We start from the raw sequence: 12,630 nt of genomic DNA, 5'->3' as shown, positions 1-12,630 counted from the left end.
TAAAATCAAATTTTACACACTAATAGTAACAATATAATAATACAATATAAACATATTTGTAATATTTATTTTATATAAATTAACTTAATGTGTTAATTTATATATATACAGACATGTATAATATATAATATCTTATGTATAAAATATGTTAGTGGGTAGTGTCTCACGGCTCCATCATAGAAACACCACCCTTATATCTATATATAATATATTTACATATATGTATATGATATGAATATAAAACATACTCACATTACATATATATTATAACTATATAAAAAAATATAATAAATTACAAAAAGATTAGTTTTAGTCGATTTTATTAGGAGACTGTAAGTGAACTGATTAAGAAATTGTTATTTGGTTCTTAACTGGTTTAACTTGCTATTAAATTTTTTTTATTTTGTTCTTATCATTTCAATACTAATGGTTTAATCGGTTTTGAGTGATAATAAGAACCCAATAAATTATTTAGACGGCCCACCAACACATTGGTTCATGCTCAATAATTAAGTGTTAGTTTATGTCAACCCTAATAATGCTACTGCTAGATATCTCATTCGTTATCGCAATACTAATTCGATGGCTGAATTACATGCCATCTTGGTCCAAATGGGCAATCACTGCTGAAACACTGGTGCTTTATAGAGGCTTAGATTAGCCTTAAAGAAATTAATTAGGAAGCTGATACTTAGAAGTAGGCTCCTTCCTTTCTCAATTCCTCCATCAGGGAGATAGGTTTAGCCCATCTACCATAGATCTTGAGCTTCATATTAGTTAGTTCATTGCATGTAATCGGTATGACATTATTTTTTATATTTTACAGAGAGTTAACATGTAGGTTGATTGTCTTGCATGTTGGGCAAATCTATAATGAACCCCAAAAATTTAAAAGGAATAGATAATAACTTAAGTGCGAAGGTGAAATAAAAGGGTTAAGGTTTACATTCCTTATACAATAACTTAAGAGTACTAAACAGCATTACGAAATTCTCCATTTTGAAAGAAATACACGAAATTAAGAAATAAACGGAAAAGAAAAAATATTTAGCATCTACTCGCAATCTTCTTACAGATCGGGCTCTAGAACCTGGTCATCTTGATCTGAAATGATTAAATAAATGATGAACTATACTAGCCCAGTAAGAATATCACAATATATCACCCACATAAAAGTAAATGTTGGTATAAAATCAAAAATCACTAATAGAGTATTAAATTTAGTAAATTCATTTATCAATCATAAAATTATTTTTCGTTCACTTGCCGTAGTGGGATTTATGAAAATAATCTGTAAGAAAAATAATATCAAACAGACCAATATTTCATGCATAATCGGTCATCATAGTACATATTATAAATTCATATCCATTATCAATAAACCAAATAATAACTACCACTCTTTTCACCAGCCTACTGGTATCCATGGAGGTTCATAGGGATGCCCCCGCTACATGTGAACCATTTTATTTATCATTCTCAATTAAGTGTCGTCCCCATACCCCGTCCGGTATGAGCGCAATTTATCAAACCTCAATACCCCGTCCGATATAAGGGTGAAGTGGACCGTTCTCATACTCCATCCAGTATGAGCGCCAAATTATCAAGTCTCCATACCCCGTCCGGTATGAGACAACGTTCACGGTAGGGTTCCCTATGTACTCGGTCCGTCCACCATCTCGCAGGATATCCAACAAGACTGTTTTTTTATCTAATCATTTAATCACACAATATCTTTACCTTTTAAACTTCATTTTTTTTCGATTCGGCAGTAAACACGTAAAATAAATTATGCATGCGTTTAAGCCATAAAATAAATAAATAAGATATCATCATGCAGATAAATTGTAAAAATAATCAATAACAACAGTAGATAATTTTCGATTCTACCTTCATTAGCAACCTATAATTAATTATGCATGTTTACTAAAATCGCACAAAATACCACATTATTATTTATTTAAACTTTAGTTCTATGATAGAAAATAGGGTGAAGGATCCTTACTTGATTTGGTGTCTGAAATGCTAAACTGTTTACTGCGCCTACGGGTGGACCCTAGGTTCCTTGAATTTTTCTTCGGAACCTGAAACGCTCTAATAGTGCCTACAAATATTCCAAATAAACCTAAAATCAATCCTAGGGCCCACTCGGCCAATTTTAAAAATTCGGCACGACGGCTCTGCCGTGCTCCAGCGACAGGCGACGACGGTTTATCTTAGGTAGGCCATTTTCAGTCGAATTTGACCGATTTTGCATCGATCCCTGCGAAAAAATACGTTAAAGGGCATCGGTTGGCCGAAAAAATATGAAAAACCGAAACTCATAGGCGGCGGGGTTCTCCAGTGTGGCAGCTCCTCCAACTCACGTTGCGGTTGGATGTTTTGCTTCGGTCAACCTGTAAAGAAAAAAACGGTGATCACAGCGGTAGAAAAATTACGCGAAACGAGAATCAGAAAGGGCCTCATCGGAGGCATTTTGTGAAATTTTCTGCGGCGTTGTTGCCAGACTTTGCCGGTATTTTTTGGCCAACTGGCCGGTCTTTTCGTTCCAATTTGGCCATGAGAGCTTAAAATTGAATTTCGTGCAAAAAAAAGTTTTTACCTTTTTTGGTAGTTAGAAAGGGTTCCGGTGCGGCGACAGGTGGTGACAGTCTCTCCCTGGCGGCTGGGTCGTCTTCTCTGGCGAGGGGTTCTGGCAGCTAAGGTTAGGATTTGGTGTAGATGGGGGTTATTTATATCCATCCGCTTTTGATCTGGGCTGTCTATCGCGTTTGATCTGGACCGTCCGATCGCGATTAAATAGGGAGTGAATCTGGACCGTTCATCGCGATCCAATTTGAACCGTCCATCGCGATTCACTCTGGGCCGTTTGATCGCGTTTGAATCTGGTCGTTCGATCGCGTTTGGGAGGGAGCACATCTAGGATGTCCGTGCGAACAGGAACAGATCTCAGTCGTTCGATCGCGGACATGCATATCGCCCATGTGGCCCCCCGCGTGGCCTCCCGCGTCAGCATCTCTGCCATTTGGCGCGTCCTGGTTAGTCAGGACTGCTGACCGGACGTCTAACGTGGCGAAACTTTTTAAAATTACGTTTTAACCTATGTTTTTCTATTTTTCTTTCAAAAATACCATCATAACCCAAATTTTCACCTATTTTCTCCAAAATTATTTTCAATTAAATTCTCCATCAATTGTATTTTATTTTTTACTCTAAATTAAATTAAATAAAATACAATAAAATAAAATAAATTAATAAAAATTATATTTATTAATTATTTAATTAAAATAAAAAATTTGTGGGTGTTACAAAATCACATTCACGAGAGCTATATTAGATTTGACCAATTCCCTAAAGCTCTTATCTTCTACCTCTATTTGGATTATCTCTTATCCATAAGTTGTGTCAGGTTTGAGTCATGTTAATTTTATATCTTATGTAATGCTTATTTTTTTCTCTTACAGTTGAAAAAAAAGTAGTCTCATAAAATTTTAAAAAATTACGTGTTTAGTTTATTGACTTATTTAATTTAACTAATCATTTATCGTATTCTCAAAATATTTTAAAAATTTATAAGCTAAAACAAAGATAAAACAAACAATTTCTAAAAAAAATAATCAAGCGGTAACTAATTTATTTGATTATTATATGACATAAGTTTGAAACTTATTATAACAAAATTTCTTATAATAATTTTGTGTTCAAATTATAAGATCTAAAATAAATAAAAATAGATATACGTTGTAAATGATATATGGGTTGGCCGAATCTTCCAAGGCATCTCCACTTGGATTGACACTACTTAGGCTTAGTTGAACAAGTATTAGTCTCTTTTTTTTTTTGGTTTCCCATTTGTAGAAAAGAAAAAGCATTATAATGGATATATATCACATGACTTGTGTGTATTAAAATCAACTTTTTTTTTTTCAAAATTTTGAAAAAAATAATAAATGATGTAATCATTTGGATCAAGTCTATATTTACATGATTAATTTATTAAAATATGTTATAATATCAAACTAATAACTTTGCTTTAAAATAATAAGCTTCATAGATTATGTAACCTTTAAATTAATCACGACCAACCATTTCAAATTCTTTTTATAATTTAAATATTCATGCCTCGTATTTTTTTTTCCCTTTTCTTTTCTTCCTGATTTGCAGAACTAAAATATAGAATTAGTGTTAACAGTTAATCATAAAAAAATAATTTATTGAGTTAAAATTATAAATTAATAATAATAGAATAAAAAATATTAATATAATAAAAAAAAATTATTTTACTAAATGAGATAAAATTATCATACGATAATTATTATTAGGTACAAATTTAATAAAATTAAAAATAAAATTTTAATTATATTATATTATTTGGTTGGCTACTACAAATTATTATAAATTTCTTAAAAAATTTTGGTTTGATTGTAAATGACAAATTAAGGTTGGAATTGATGAATAATTTAATAATTATTAATCAATTTATTTTAAGGTATTCTTTTTTTTAAAAAAATTATTTTATTATAAGTTCGAGAAAATATAAAACTCAAGTTGAAAGTTCAAGTTCGAAGTATATCATCATAGGATTTATTATATATCTAGTAGCCTCGGCTTTTGCCCTGAAAAGATAAAACGGCGTCGTTACATCCAACTCCTTAAACGGTTACGTAATCACCTTCATTGCTTGACGCAATAAACCGCTAACTTTTATTTATTTATTTTTTAAATAGGCCACCAATTTGAATCCGGATAGACCGCAGACTCTTCACCGTAGGTTTTTCTAGTTGCGACAATCGACGGTCCGGATTTAACAATGTCAATGCCGCCGACACAGAGAATCACGCGCTCAGAACCAAATGAGTGGAATCGCCGTCACCTCACCTGTAAAGTCAAATGTCAAAACATAAAAGAAAAAAACACAGAGCTCAACCAGCCTGTATCGTGTACCGTTAACACCCCGGTACATTTTAGCCAACAACCTCTTAGTATGCGCTGTGTCGCCTTTCCGACACGCGGGCCAGACGCGTGACGCCCACATATTTCTTACTCTTTCACAAATTGTCGTCGCCAACCTCTGAACCTTCACCAACGTTTCTTCTCTTTTCAAACATACCTTCAAAAATCTCTCTCTCTGGATCTTTATATCAGAATCTTAAACTTAGAGGATTTGATACTTAAACTTCGTGATCATATAGATCCTTGCAATAGTTGCATTTGCATTTTATATTACAAAACCCTGCTTAAGTTCCTCAATAAACGGGGTTCAATTGAGGTTTAAGCATTCTTTGATTCCTTTCCGTGTCTAATAATCTTCATTCTCGATTTCTTGTTCGCCGGAGAATAGGAATAGAGAAAATTAACTTCTCAACAGTTTTGTACAGGAGAAAGAATATGTCCATTGTTTGTTGTTTGTAGTTATCAGCTTTGCGGTTAATCAGCTGTAGTTTCTTCAAGTTTTCCACCACTAAAATCGAAAAAATCGGAGTCTTCTTCATTAGGTCGTAACTTTTGGCACGTTTATATTTGAAATGGAAGCAAAAGTGCCGGCGAGGTTTACGCTCGGTAGGCAATCGTCGTTGGCACCGCAGCGTCAGCTGGAGGAGTCCGAGTTGGAGGACGGTGAGGGAATGGATCAAGGGGTGAGATTAATGTATTTGGCCAATGAGGCTGACCTAGAGGGAATCAAGGAACTCCTCGATTCTGGCGTTGATGTTAACTTTCGCGACATAGATAACCGGACGGCGCTCCACGTGGCCGCCTGTCAGGGCTCGAAGAAGGTGGTTCAGCTACTCATTGAAGGAGGGGCCGACGTTGATCCCAAAGATCGCTGGGGCAGCACTGTAATAACCTTTGCTCTCTGTTTATCTGGTTTTCTTTCCATATTGTTGTTTGGACAGTTTTTGGGTGCTTAGTTAACATGTTGAAAGTATAACGATATGCAAAATCCACGTGCAAATCCATTTTCTGGTACCTTGATTTTTGGGATAAGATCTCTATGTTTTGATAAGGGAACGAAAAAGAAATATTACGAACTTAAAATCTTTAATCTTTAGTTGATTAGGTTAATTGCTGGAAGAGGAGTGGAATTTTTTCAAATTCATAAAGATATTTGCTTGGATAGTAATATAAGTGGGAAGTAAAAGAGATGTTGCAGATATATGAATAATGATATTAACTTGAAAGCAGCAATAGGAGATGCAGAGAAAGGCCTTAGAAGAAGGAAGCGAATGGGAAGTTCTATTGCTTATTGTCTGGAAAAATAATACTACTGTTTATTTTCTCATCTTCTTGTTAGTGGTAGACTTTTAAAGCATTCATGGAGTTATGTTGTATAACTATCTAATGTCACCTAAACAGCCGCTTGCAGATGCTATACATTATAAAAACCATGAAGCAATCAAGTTCTTGGAGAAACATGGCGCGAAACCTCTGGTATGATTTAAATTTGGGTTTTATTTCATTATTTGAGTTTGTTGTTTCTATTGAATAATACGGTTGCTTCTGACATTGTCTTCTTTTTTTGCCTTTTTGTTAATGTCCTTCCCATATTATCTTACCTCTTAGGTGGCTCCAATGCATGTCAACCATGCTCGTGAAGTCCCAGAATATGAAATTGATCCTGGTGAACTTGATTTCACTAATAGTGTGGAAATAACTAAGGTAAAATGTTACTTCTTTCCCTCTATTTTGCTGCCTCACTAGAAAAATCCTTAAATTCAACCATCAATTATTAAATGTGTACAGAATATTTAAGTACATATACGAATAAAAATATGTCTAGACCACTGTGTCTATTATTTTTTCTTTGCTGGTAGTGTTTCTGATACCTCATGGAAGTCTTGAAATTTTATTAATGTCTCATCTGATCCAAACCTGATGGTTTTACATTCTGCTTATCTGCATAAAAAGCTGTTAGGAATAGTAAACTATCTTCAGTTAGTTGAGTGATTAAGTGGAAGAGAAGCTCGATAAGACCAATCTGTCATTGTCTGAACATTTGTTTCGACATGTTTTACTTCATTTGTTAAGCTGCCTGCAAACAATCTGAATCAAGTTTGCTTTTGTTTTCCTTTCCTGTTACTGACATTGAACTTAAAGAAGAAAGATTTTCCATTTATCTTAAGTTGCTATATGGTGCATGGCAGTAGAATTTTTTTATACTACATCTGCATTTCCCCATTTATTGTCATTTTTTATTTCTGAGTCAGCTGAATGAAATGTGCACCAGGGAACCTTCCGTATAGCATTGTGGCGGGGAATACAAGTTGCCATTAAAAAGCTTGGAGAGGAAGTAGTTTCTGATGATGATAAAGTGTAGGTTACTTAAGAACCATGCAGTTTTGGGCATATTATACGTTCACAATACTTCATCATCCTTACAAGTGAATGTCCTGTACAGGAGGGCATTCAGAGATGAGCTTGCCTTGCTTCAGAGGATTCGACATCCAAATGTTGTGCAATTTCTTGGTGCTGTAACACAAAGTAGTCCTATGATGATAGTGATGGAATACTTACCAAAGGTTTGCATATGACTTTGTTTAATAATCTGTAGTACTATTTGCATCCTTTTGCTACTTAATGCATTTATAAAATTTTTGTCCCCACTTTCCTGCCTTTCTTTCCTCAACAGAAGAGAAAATTCTGTTTATCTTGGATATTTTCTCTTTAATGCATGTATTATAATTCGTTGGATTGGACAATGGTGCATTTGATCTAGGAGTGATTCATCACCCAAAAACTAACCTTACATGGACAGGATTTCCCTTGAGACAAAGTAGCTTGAACATCTGCCTAGTTACAATTATCTGGATCATTAGGCATGCCACTAGACAATCTCATCATTTTGATCAATTGTAAGGAAATAGGAGTTTGATGTAGCACAATGGGATAGTGTTTAGGGAAACATAAGAAAATTCAATCCAAAAAATAATAGGGCTTGGCAACAACCACAATCACAATGTTGTTAGGCACTCTATCAATGAGTGAATCTCAATATAATTTAGGTTATCAGCTAATAACTATAATACTATAGTTATGTCAACATGCATATAAGATGTCTAAGAAGCTAATATGGTTAGAATACGTAAAGAAGAAAACAACATTGTAAGATTTCCAGTAACCAAATAAGAAATAAAATCCTAATAAGATATATAACTTTATACTAGAAGAAATTTAGTAACTATTATGTAGAGTTCTTGCTTCGTTCTTCTCCTCTCCAAAAAGAAACTGATTCTAACGAGGAATCATGTATATATTCTTCAACTAAATCCATTATGTTTATGAAGTCTTAAAGTAGATACATCATATGACCATTTCCTCTCTGTAGGAATTGTTGAAACCCTCATTAGTAGATGTTACGTATCCTTTGGCCAAAATATCTCCAATAGTGCCTATTGGCAACAATGGAAATGTGGTAGCCTCAAGAACTTGAACATTTGTAAAAACTTATGGGCTAACTATGTTATTGATTAGAATTTTGTAATGTTTAATGGGGTAATTTAGTACTTTTTGGGCCATCAGCATCAATTCTAGAGTTTTTAAGCTCTCCATTATGAAGTTGGGGCCCAACAACTCTCTAAAAATGTTGTTGCTAAAACTTATTAGTAATCTGACTTATAAGCTCCTGAGTGTTTACCAATACAAATAAATTTAAAACACCTTTGGTGAGCTTGTAAGCTCAGACTGATAAAGAAATAAGCTAATTCAAAGACCCTCAAAGCTTCTTTAAGTACTTAATCGATTCCAAAGAAATAAGCCATAGGAAACCTTTTTTTTATAATAAATTATAGCTCTATCCTTTCTGCTTGAGAAGGAAATATATGTTTATATTGTCCTTCTTGTTACAGGGTGACCTACGTGAATTCCTAAAAAGGAAAGGAGCACTAAAAACACTGACTGCTGTGAGATTAGCACTTGATATTGCACGGTATGGAAATTCTTTAAATATTTTGTTGTCATTTATCTAATTTTTTTCTTAATAGAGTTTTTTAGCTTAGAGATAGATATCTTGAGGGGTAATATCCACAACTCAAAAGTTGCACAATTGTATATGAGTTGAGTGACTACTGAAATAATAAATCTAGCCATTAATTTGTATTAGCCAGCTTATAAAGACTATTGGGAATGGGCAGAGAAGCACCAAAGTCAAGGGGATTATTTAATAGCTGCAACTGCTGTCCTATAGTAGGTTTTCTCTGAGCTGGTAGTTAAGGCAGAAAATGAGAGAACCAATGTGCTGTAAAAAGATTGTTTTCTGCTTTGATTGATATACAACACAACAAGATCTTTCAGTTTCATTAGCTTGGCTATAAAGTTAACCTGAATGATTATTTATTCTAGCAGCAAACATGAAAAAAATTAACATTTACCTTGTAACTCTGCAGGGGAATGAGTTATTTGCATGAGATTAAACCAGTGCCGATAGTACACCGTGATCTTGAGCCTTCGTAAGATTTCTTATATGAATTTGTTTTGTCCAACATGGTTATAGACATCTAGGAAATGGCTTCTATTTTTCACCAAGTTGGTGGCTGTCTTTTTAGTTTCCTGAAATTGTGAGCTCTTTCATTTTATTGACATGTATAAATGACAGAAATATACTGAGGGACGATTCAGGACATCTCAAAGTTGCAGACTTTGGAGTTAGCAAGCTGATGACGGTTAAAGAAGACAGGCCTCTAACTTGTCAAGACACTTCTTGTGAGTGTTGCTGCTTATTAATATTATAATTTCATAATCCTTGTTTTGTTCAATAGTTGTCGAAACATTTTCTTCATCCAATATGTGATCATTTTCTTGCATGTATTCACTAATTATTGTTCTGAAATGCTAGTTGAAGGATTCACAGATTGTAAATGTCTTGTTTGTAATTGGCAGGTAGATATGTTGCTCCGGAAGTTCTTGGAAATGAAGAATATGATACAAAAGTTGATGTATTTTCATTTGCTTTAATCCTGCAAGAGGTACATGCTTCTTATTTTCTCCTATTGACATGGAACATCAAATTCTCATGAATGAAACCCAATATCCTTGGATACCGTATGCTATCTAGCATGATAACTTCTTAATTGTCATGGTATGTCTCTGTATGAACGTTAGCTATCTTACTTTAGAGCTAGAGAGGAAAAGGCATATGGGGAGAGGAACAAACATCAAACATATATAGCTAACTAGCATTTAGAGAGAAAGAAATATGGCAAGGTAATATATATGTCTATATATTTCAGGGTGGGGGGGGGAACTCACGTATCCTCCAGGAAATGATATATAGGGAAGACACTAAATTGCCATTTGAGAGAACATGAGTTAAATCCAGTGAAGGTGCACCTGCCATTTGACAGAACACGACTTAAATCCAATAAAGGCGCACTTAAAGAGTTCTGGTTCTTGGGGACACATCTATCTTCATTCTCTGTGTAATGACCAAATTCATAAATTTCTGACTATAATTTCACCTATTCGTTCTTTTAGTGTCTATTGTTCTGCATCTAATGATTGGCATTTGCCCTTTACTTTTTCCTTATAATTGACCGAAAGATAATAAATTTGCTTTTCTCGTCCATTTCCATGAATTACACTCAATATAATGTGATTCAAAGGTGATTTGTATTTTCCTGTATTTATAGATGATTGAAGGATGCCCACCATTTTTAGCAAAGCAAGATACTGAAGTTCCTGATTTATATGCTGCCAGTGGGCGTCCTCCTTTTAAAGCTCCAGCTAAGTGCTATGCACATGGACTTAAAGAGTAAGACTGACAATTTTCTCTAAAGCACATTGCCTTTTGGATTTATTCTTTGATAAGTACCTTAAAATGGTGACTTCATTGCTTTAGCTTTATTAGAAGTACTACTTTTGCCATACTTTGATCGCTTCGTTATCTCTAACCTTAATCTACTGTACAATAGATCTGTTGGCAATTGTTTGTGCTTCACTTTGTTATGGTGTCGTGTCATCTTAGACAGATGCATACACCTTTTGGCACATGCTTTTATTCAGTTTGTGATGGAAAAATTTTGTCCAGATCATCTCATAAGAGTTGCTGATTCTCCTTTCAGGTTGATTGAAGAGTGTTGGCATGAGAAACCAGCTAAGCGACCAACATTCAGGCAGATAATAACAAGACTTGAACACATCCATAACACTATCAGTCATAAGAGACGATGGAAGGTACTTTCCCATCCCCTTGCTCTGTGTGCAAGCATGCACACATTAATGTTTTGTTTGCATGTTCCAAGCATTGGGCGGATCGCATGTATGCTTTGTTTTCTCTTCAGCATATATGATTTCAATAAATAGAAATATGATACCAGCATCTCATTATTTTGAGTCACTTTTATTATTTAACTAAAGAAATCTGGGGATGCTTTAACTGTTTTTAGGGAATTGAGAATCAGTTTCTTCTTTATGTTTCCATGTATCGTTTTCAAGATGCACAACTTGAGAATTGAATAGAGTGTGTAGTTTCCTGTGCCTTGGTTAATTCCCATGCAATGAATACATGGCTGGTAGCCTTGCTAAATTGTCAGATTTATATCTTTGGATTCTCTAATCAATGATTTTAGTGTAGGTTCTGATTGAAAAATAATATTGTAGGTGCTTTGATTGAGGAGAAATCTTTTGTGGTTTCGCTTTGTACCAAATCATTTTGAGTTGTATTTTTTTTAGGGTTGAGACAGCAGCAGTTACTTGAAGTGATTATCTTAGTTAATGAGATTGTTGATCACTTGGATGGTGTTCTCTCTGGTTGTGTTGTAACATTACAGGTTAGGCCGTTGAAGTGCTTTCAGAATCTGGAGGCAATGCTAAAGAAAGATCATTCGAGCAGCAGTCATAGCAGCTCATCTCTATCTACAGACGGCATATGAGTAATATTAATAGTTTGAGTGTGAAAATCAGTAGGATATTTTGTATTCTGTTAATTCTGTAACAATTTCTAGCTTTAATTTTTAAAAGGTACATCACCTCAAGGTGGACTATCCCATGTATATCTTGTATAAATACACATCATTTTGGAACCAATACTTGATGAAGTTTTTCTGGAAATTTACACGGTATCACGCTTACATCAAGATATGCTCCACAACCGATACCAACGTTCTTGCTTTCCTTATCTCTTATCTGCTCAAAAAGTTTGTCATTCCTTTGATGTTTCTAACATTTCTTCACCATAAAACAGGATCCAAAGTCTTTGTTAAATCGTAACAACCAAAGTTCCCGAAAAGGCCAAGAACGTGAAAAAAAATTGCCAAAACAAAACAATTATCGTGATCGTAGATAGTCCAGGATTGTTTGGTTTAGCACCTACTGCAAATCTGGTTATTGCTTCTCTACAACACCAGTTCTACCTTTAGCTTCATTACACAGCAACAAGGGGAATGTCTTTTCTTGTTCTATAGCTTTTTGGTCTTATCCTTTTGCGGACAATGTCCAATGATTCTTATATTGCTTTCAATCTTAGTGAATATTAACGATCATTTGATGCTTTCATTCTTAATGAACAACTAAAATATTTTTGGCTTTTTGAGTTTAGTGCTATATCTTACATGATTGCATAGTTAAGTATTCTCATGGTTCTCGAAAAGTTATACTTGCAGATGGTTCACTCCATCCCATATCTTACATTGGTTTTAC

At 34.3% G+C, this 12,630-nt stretch overlaps 1 protein-coding gene across 1 annotated transcript; it reads left to right on the top strand.

The window, feature by feature from the left end:
- Nucleotides 1-5,044: 5,044 nt before the first annotated feature.
- Nucleotides 5,045-12,042, top strand: LOC110823067 (Integrin-linked protein kinase family). The gene is made up of 12 exons (XM_088211212.1): nt 5,045-5,837; nt 6,355-6,429; nt 6,562-6,657; nt 7,226-7,311; nt 7,397-7,517; nt 8,844-8,923; nt 9,381-9,443; nt 9,590-9,696; nt 9,874-9,959; nt 10,623-10,744; nt 11,055-11,166; nt 11,763-12,042. The coding sequence occupies exons 1-12, from the start codon at nt 5,526-5,528 to the stop codon at nt 11,862-11,864; spliced, it is 1,362 nt and encodes a 453-aa protein (XP_088067338.1). The 5' UTR covers nt 5,045-5,525; the 3' UTR covers nt 11,865-12,042.
- Nucleotides 12,043-12,630: the final 588 nt, after the last annotated feature.

This window comes from Carica papaya, chromosome 9 (genome assembly GCF_054855325.1).
Source record: "Carica papaya isolate Zhongbai chromosome 9, ASM5485532v1, whole genome shotgun sequence".
Classification (NCBI taxonomy): Eukaryota; Viridiplantae; Streptophyta; class Magnoliopsida; order Brassicales; family Caricaceae; genus Carica; species Carica papaya.
This window is presented reverse-complemented; position numbering and strand designations above follow the sequence as displayed.